This window comes from Quercus lobata, chromosome 12 (assembly GCF_001633185.2).
Source record: "Quercus lobata isolate SW786 chromosome 12, ValleyOak3.0 Primary Assembly, whole genome shotgun sequence".
In the NCBI taxonomy this organism is placed as follows: Eukaryota; Viridiplantae; Streptophyta; class Magnoliopsida; order Fagales; family Fagaceae; genus Quercus; species Quercus lobata.
Genome location: NC_044915.1, coordinates 15286948 through 15295502, shown reverse-complemented (window position 1 = coordinate 15295502; position 8555 = coordinate 15286948). Strand labels below are relative to the sequence as shown.

The window sequence follows — 8555 nt, the reverse complement described above, 5'->3', positions numbered from 1 at the left end:
TGAAAGGTTTTAGTTTTAAAGAGAAGGCACGAAGTTTCCTAGAAACTGACATGCTTCAGACAGCCCTTCAATGCTTTGCTTATTTACATAAATATCAAATCACGTGACTAGATTTGATTGATAATAACTATAATTTAATTCCTATTTAAAAAAAAAACTATAATTTAATTCCTGAAACAAAATGAGAGAGCGTCATAAATAGTACTACAATTTACAATAGGACACAATTTTTTTTTTTTTTTTTTTTTTTTTTATGGGGTAAATCAATTGTTGAAGCAACGGTCATTTGGATATTTTTATTGGAAATTTGTATGAGAAATACTTGACAGCTTTATTTGTCAAATAAACATTTTTTTAGTTGTCACAATGAGATATTATATATTTTTAGTGAAATTATTGGACCTTTGAGGTAAAATGAGATGCAATAATTGAGTGTATTTTTCAGGTGCTTGGACTTTTTTTTTATCCTCTTTCGAGAAGAATGTTGTAACTTTTATAAAGAAAATTAAGCCAAAATCTATCAATATTATGTGCAATAAAATTACCATGTCCCCTAATATGAAAAAAACTTACATCAATAAAGGAACGTGTTGGAATTTTTACCTTGTTAATCAGATGATCATATGTAGCAAAAGAATCAGCATCACTTATCAAAGATTTGATGACTACTTCATAACCACCCTCGAGGATGATGGAAGAAATGTTGATATGAAGCAAAAGAATCAGCATCACTTATCAAAGATTTGATGACTACTTCCTAATCACCCTCGAGGATGATGGAAGAAATGTTGATTTCCTGAGCAAAAAGTAAAGCTCTTAGGTTGCCACTTTATATGAGAATTATTATCATTGACATCTAAGGTGCTTAAAAAAAAAAAAAAAAAAAACTATTTTAACCCCCCAAATACCAAAAACATCTTATATCTAAGTTGCCAAAGTTAACAAATCTGAAATTTTATCAACTTGATATAGTAAGCTGCTACTAGAAAGTTGCTGCTTCTTTTTACCCTCTCTCTCTCTCTCTCTCTCTCTCTCTCTCTCTCTCTCTCATGGATGGGTTGCGTTGATAATGGCAACGACTCTTGTGGATGGGTTGTGTCAATAATGGCTCTCGCAACTATGATATGGTAGGTTCGCAGATTCGTGGGTCATGGTTGATCTGATCTTTGGGTTCATGGATTGTGGTGTTGATCTAGGTTTTTGGTCATTGTGGTGGTTGATTAAGTTTGGTCTAGATTTTTGGTTGGGTTGGTTAAGATGGACCAGTGGCAATTGGTTGAGTTTGTTTTGGGTTTTCAATTGGGTTGATCACAGTGGATTTTTTATTAGGTGTCAGTGGTGGTGGTGGATCATGGTGATTCTGGGTTCAGATAGTGCTGTGGGTGATGTGAACTGGTGGGTGATCATGATAGTGTCATGGTTCCGATGGTTGTTATAGTGAAATGAATTTCTATTAGATTGTTTATATTATTTTAATGGATTATATCTTAAAATATGAGATGACAAGTAAAGTGTATTATTAAGTGAGATGTTAAAATAGATAAACTAACTTTTTGGGGTGTTAAATGCTAAATTTTTTAATAACCATATGTGAATGCTCTAAAGATGGGATAATCAAATTATAGTTGTTTAGCCTCATTTGGTGTAGAAGATTTGTGTGGGAAAATAAGAAAATACTGACACATATGAGGGCAAGATTTGCTGAATAGTACCCTTTTAGGAAAAAAAAAATTGGTGAATAGCATACAAACAAAGTTAATTAGTTAAGCAGACTATTTTTGGAACTCAAATTTGTCAAACTTGAATTCCAACCCAAACTCGAGTTCCAAAAATAGTCTAGTTCCAAAAACAATTACTACTAATTAACTTCATTTGTGTGTTACTTTCCTAAATTTTTTCTAAAAACATGCTATTCAGCAAATTTTGTCCCACATATGAGAGTAAAATAAATATGAAAAAATTGAGAAAGACGATAAGATCACTGATAGAGAAAAACTGAGTATTTTGAAAATAATAATGAGAAATGTTAGGTCAAGACAAAATAGGATATGACATTTTGTCATCTCTAACAAGAAATATATAATTTTACTTGGTTTATTCATCAATCTCGTTTAATATAAGCAATTATGGCGTTAATTCATGTATCTCATATCGCTTTCGGTACATATGTTATCAGTTTAAAATTAATAAAGTCCACTTAGTATTATAGTAGTTGTCATTGTAAATGATTGAGGTTAAAAAATTGAGTCATGTTCCAAATTAATATCTCGGATATATAATTGTACTTTATCTTTGCGTCAAAACATACCTAGGAATTTACTAACTAGAGTACATACTTACGTACAAGTTATTACTTCAAATCAAAGAAATAATAAAGATTGTAAATTCATATATATTTTTTTTTTGAAACTGAGCTTGCATTTCATAAATCTGAAATTGGAATACAACAGAAAAACACAGCAACAGGGACGAAAAAACAGAACAATACAAACTCAACTTTTGGCCCTATCTACCAGCAACACTTGCCGGATCAAAGGCTGCTCCACTCCTGTCCACTGCTGCGAAGAGCCTGCTGCATTAGCAAACTGAGCAAGCTCATGCGCCGCTCTGTTGTCTTCCCAATTCAGATATTTCACCTTCCAGCTCCTAAAGGACCAAACCAGCTCCAGAGATCCTACAAGCCGTCCAAGTGCAGCAAGTTTCTCACCACAGGAGGAGAGACACCCCTCCACACTTGGCAAACGTTATTACAATGAGCAAACCGGGCTAGTTCATGTGCCACCCTGTTAAAGTCTCGCTTCAGGTGCCGAATCTGCCAGCTCATAAAGCCATCAAGGAAGCTTACAATACCATTGACAATGTGCCCAAAACCCCCACTGTAATCCTTGGACAGAATGCGTTGGACAGTAGACAAAGAATCTGATTCAACAATGATCTAATTAAGGTCCAACTCCTTAGCAAGGAGGATTCCAGCTTCAATTGCCAAAGCCTCAGTCTCATCCACCGTGAAGCAGCCAGGAAGGACACGGCAAAGGGCTGCAACAACCTATCCTCTATAGTCCCTTATAATCACGCCTATGCTTGACCGCCTCCCATCGTCAGCTGCTGCCCCATCAGTGTTTATCTTGAAAACTCCATCAGGCGGCTTTCTCCAGCAAACATCACAAGCTGCCGGACCCAGGGAACAAAATTTTTCAGCCTCTTTGAAATCATGGATCATACTAATGGCCAAATCCCAAGTCTGCTCAGCTCCCTGACTATCTGACTCAAACACCTTCAAGTTTCTATTATGCCAAATGGCCCATGCAGCCACAACCAAAATCTCAAGATCTTTAGGATTGCTTGCCTCCAAGAGCTTCAGAGCTAGATCAGAGAAATCCAATGGTTCAGCCCCAAAAACAAGCGGACAATCTTTCCACAAACCCCATATCTCCTTCGCAGCACTACATCTACATAGAGCATGCATTATAGTTTCCTCCTCCAAGCCGCATACAGGACACAGCCCATCCGTGCTAACTCCTCTCTTCCTTAAATTTGACATTGTTGGCAAAGCATTAGCACAAGCTTTCCAAGTGAAGATTCTTATTTTTGGGGGGATTTTAAGTTGCCATATTCGCTTCCAAAGGGGCGTTCTGGGGTCACCGTGAGAACACTCACCCCTATCTGGCGGATTGATCACAGAGAGTGCCACATAATACGCACTTTTCACTGAAAATTCCCCTCTCTTGTTTCCCACCCAAATTATTTTGTCCTCAGAGAGACTATAGCTTAGTGGAATATTGAGGATTGTTTCAACCTCAAAAGGGAGAAATAAGGCTTTCAAAGTATCAACCTTCCACCTTTTGGTATCCACATCAATTAAAGCTGAAACCATAGGAAAATCATCAAAAGGCCTAGGAGGAGAAGTTACCTTGTAGGTTGTTGGAGTGGGAAGCCACTTGTCCTCCCAAATATGAATGAGTCTCCCATTGCCAACTCTCCAACGGGAACCTTTCCGAACCACTTCAAGGCCTTTAAATATGCTCCTCCATGTGTATGAAGGGCTGCAGCCCAGTTTTGAGTTCAAGATGTCACCATTTGGATAATATCTAGCTTTGTAGACTTTAGCACAAAGGGACTCCGGGTTTGACAAGAGTCTCCAACCCTGCTTAGCAAGCATTGCAAGATTGAAAGCATGGAAGTTACGGAAGCCTAGACCGCCCTCTGCCTTTGCTCTACACATTTTCTCCCAGCTTACCCAAGCAATTTTCTTCTCTTCTTTCCTTTGCCCCCACCAGAAATTTCTTATCATCCCTTCTATCTCTTCACATAGCCCTTTTGGGATTAGGAAGCAGCTCATAGTGTAGGTAGGGACCGCTTGTGCTACGGCCTTTATTAGAATCTCCTTTCCTCCAATGGATAATAACTTCCCTTTCCACCCTGCCAAATTTCTTCCAACCTTTTCCTTCACTTCTGCAAATACTTCAGTCTTAGACCTTCCAATGATGGATGGAAGTCCCAAATATTTCCCATGTCTTGTATCTTGCATCGCTCCAAGAATGTCTAACACTTCACACCTTCTTTCCTGAGGGGTATTGTGGCTGAAAAAAAACAGAGGATTTTTCTGCATTAACTTTCTGGCCTGAGGCAGCTTCGTAAAGCTCAAGGATCTCCATGAGTTTGAGGCATTCTTGCTCAGATGCTTTGCAGAACAAGAGGCTATCGTCTGCAAAGAATAGGTGAGTAATCATAGGACATCCCCTACAAATAGAGATACCACTTAGCATTTGTGTCCTAGCTGCCTCCTTAATTAGAGAAGAAAACCCGTCTGCACACAATAAGAATAGGTAAGGAGATAAAGGGTCTCCTTGTCGGAGACCTCTTGTAGGGAAAATGCAACCATGGACTGCACCATTAATAATCACAGAGTAAGAAACAGTGGTAATGCACTTCATAATTAATTGGATCCATTTTTCATGGAATCCCATTTTTTCCATAACTCCTTTAATAAAGCCCCACTCCACTCGATCATAGGCCTTGCTCATATCAAGCTTGACCGCCATAAAATTTTCCTTCCCCTCCTTTTTATGTTCAAGATAGTGCATTAGTTCATAGGCAACTAGTACATTATCAGTGATGAGCCTCTCAGAAAGAAAGGCACTTTGGTTTTCCGATATAATTTGAGGAAGGATGTTTTTTAGGCGGTTAGCTATAACTTTAGAGACCAATTTATAAACTACATTGCATAAGCTAATCGGCCTAAAATCAGACATTTTGGATGGATTATTAATTTTTGGAATCAATGTGATGTTGGTTCTATTAATATCAGCAATAGACATATCAAAATTTAACACATTCAGCACCATACATGTAATATCATCCCCAACCACATCCCAATATTTTTGAAAGAAAATAGCTGACATACCATCCGGGCCTGGAGCTTTTGTAGGGTGCATCTGTTTCAGAGCGGTCACCACTTCCTCCATTGTGAATGCTGCAATCAGCCCTTGATTCATCTCCTCTGTTACTCTGGTGGCTATTGTATCAGTGACCTCAGAAATGCGGCAAGGATTTGAAGTAGTGAACAGTGACTCAAAATAGGCTATAGCTGTCGTCGTAATACTCTCATTTGTCTCACACCAAGTCCCATTCTCATCCCAAATGCCACTGATAGTATTTTTCTTCCTTCTTTGCGAGGCTTTTGAATGGAAAAACTTTGTGTTGCGATCCCCTTGCCCATACCAGAGAACTCTGGACCTTTGGTGCCAAAAGGTTTCCTCGCTATCAAGAAGATCATTTATCTCCTTTCTTAGCTTATTTATCTCCTTCCCCATAATTCCGTCTCTATCTTGGATGGTCAAAACATTGAGGGCCTTCCTTTTGTCCTAAATTTGCTTCGGTACATACCCAAACACCGACTTATTCCATCTTGCCAGATCAGCTGCACAGTTTTGAATACCTGAGGATATGCATTCAGGTGTACCCCGGTGCAAACACCCTTCCCAAGCATTCTTAATGATCTCCTTGCACTCCTCTTTTTTTGTCCACATTTCCTCAAAATGGAATCTACGCTTCCTAAGGGGCTGCACAGCTATGGAGTCAGCAATTAATAACGCACAATGGTCGGAAGTCGACTCAACCAAATGAAGAACTCTTGTTCCATTAAAGTAGTTAATCCAATCATTAGTAGCAAGGGCTCTATCTAACCTCAGATAAATGCGGTCATCCCCTTCTTGCATGTTGCACCATGTAAAATCCGGACCACAGTACCCTAAGTCTTTAAAGCTGCATGCATTAACTACCTCCCGGAACCCATCCATTTGCCTTTGAGGCCGAGGAGCCCCCCCCCCCCCCATTTTTCCTCTCTGGACAGAATCTCATTAAAGTCACCGAAGCACAGCCAGGGGAGCTGAAACTTCCTATTCAAGGCTGCAAGTTCATCCCAAGATTCCTGTCTTCTGTGCGTTTCTGGATTCCCGTAGAAACCCGTAATTCTCCACCTAAAGCCCGAGACTTGTTCTGAGACAATCGCATCAATATGGTTTCTTGAATAACTCATAATTTCTAAATCAACTTCTCTCTTCCACAGCAATACTAACCCTCCTCCCCTGCCTTTTCTAGGCACTATCAACCCATTAACAAAATTTATTTTTTCCATAATTTTCTCCATAGCTTTCTTTTTAATTTTAGTTTCAGAAAGAAAAATAATATTGGGGTTCCATCGTTGGACTAATTCGCCCAACACACGAACTGTCCGGAGGTTCCCCAACCCCCGGCAGTTCCACCCTAAGGAAATCATTGTTCCCGGCGGTGCTGCCTAGCAGCCACCGCCGTTTCCTCAAATAAATTTTCATATAACAATACATTTTTCTTACCTTCCTCATCACAGCTTTGCTTTTGGGGACGCCCTTCACATTCTACTAGCATTTCAGTATCCTCACGTCTCTTAGTGCCTACTATTATTTCCAGAGGCTTCATACCAGCTCCTTGGGTCTTCCCCATCTCTCTAGCCACTTTTTTTAACTTTGCCTTGCCCAGCCCACTCTTCCCTTTGATTAGGCCGGCCAGCACTAACTCTTCTTCAATATTAGTTTTAATTGTCTTGGGCTTAAGTGAGTCTGAGGTCTCTTGCACCTTTATATTTGTCTTGGGCTTGAGAGGACTAGTGGCCTCTTGTTCCTTCACATTGGGCTTCACTGAATGGCCCACTTTTGATGACTCATCCACGTTGGAATTGGACAAGTCTTTAACCAGCTGGTTCCTAGTTAGCTTTTGGGTGTTACAAGGTTCCTTTCCCTTGCTTCTTGCCTGCATCTCAGCACCCAATGTGTCCCATCCCTTCTGATAGCTTGCTGCCCCTATCTTAGTCCGTGTTTCATGGCTCTTCTTTTCCAGAAATTCAAACTTTTCCCTCCCTTCGAGGCAGACTTTTCCGCCCAAGCTGCTACTCCTTTCATTCCTGCTTTGAACGGAAGCTGCCACTTCCCCCACCGTGGCTTGAGGCATCTTCCCTACCTCTTCATTATTTTTTGGCTCATGACTCCCACTGCCCGAGCCTCTAGATCCACCATTTTTTGTTTCAAAACTACCACTACCCGAACCTCTAGATCCTTCATTAAGTCCTTTTGAACTGCTCCCAGCCCTTAACCAGTCACCATATTGCTTCTCTATGGGCTGCTTCTCTAACAACAAGCTGCAATGCTTCTCATCATGTCCTATTTTTCCACAGGAGAAGCAAAATGTGGGTAATCGCTCATATTTAAAGGACACCCAGCATCTATCCCCATCCATATTTGTGACATATCCTCCTCTTCTCAGCGGCTTCTCAATGGGTAGGTCAATTCTAACACGCATGAACTTTGCTTGATCTGCTTGCCATGACCTTTTATCCACCTCAATAACCCTTCCTATCTTGCTTCCGATATCACGTCCAGCTTCCTCGGTCATGTATTCAAATGGTAAGCCCCAAATTTGAATCCAAAATGGGGCATGAGTGAAGACCAAGTTGGCTGAGGATAAGCCCTTCCTCCAGCGACACAGAAGCAGGAGGTTATTCTCGAAGTTCCACGGCCCGCTTTGCTCCACCCACTCTAGCTGAAACATTGAGCTAAACTTAAACTGCAAAATATTGTTGCCGACCTCAACTATTCGAAGATCCGAACCCATTTTCCAAGTTGATCTTAGAGTGTTCTTTAGGGCTCTTTGGTTTTGATTACGATCTACCAATAATTTCCCAAACAAACTCAGAGCACATTCCTCTAGCAGGTCCGGTGAACTATTTGAGGAGATGAAGATATCCTCCTCTTCTTCTTTGGTAAGCTGTAGGTTTTTGAGACTGTCAACTATGGTCTGCTCCATGTCAGGTCGAAAACAGAGAAAGGAAAGAGAGACTAGAGAAAGCAAACAAGAAGAAAACAGGGTAGAGAAAGGACCCTTAAGCTCTGACACCTAAGGGAGGAAAGTCTCGCTCCATGACGAGAGAGAGAATACTCCTACAGGGGAGAGAAAAAAACTCATCTCATCTTAATTCATATAGAATTCTGTAAATTCATATATATAATTAGCAAAGAGAGAGC

General features: G+C 40.3%; 1 protein-coding gene across 1 annotated transcript; it reads right to left on the bottom strand.

The window, feature by feature from the left end:
- Positions 1–5864: 5864 nt before the first annotated feature.
- Positions 5865–6299, bottom strand: LOC115970278. Its single transcript, XM_031089934.1, has one exon. The coding sequence runs from the start codon at positions 6297–6299 to the stop codon at positions 5865–5867; it is 435 nt and encodes a 144-aa protein (XP_030945794.1).
- Positions 6300–8555: the final 2256 nt, after the last annotated feature.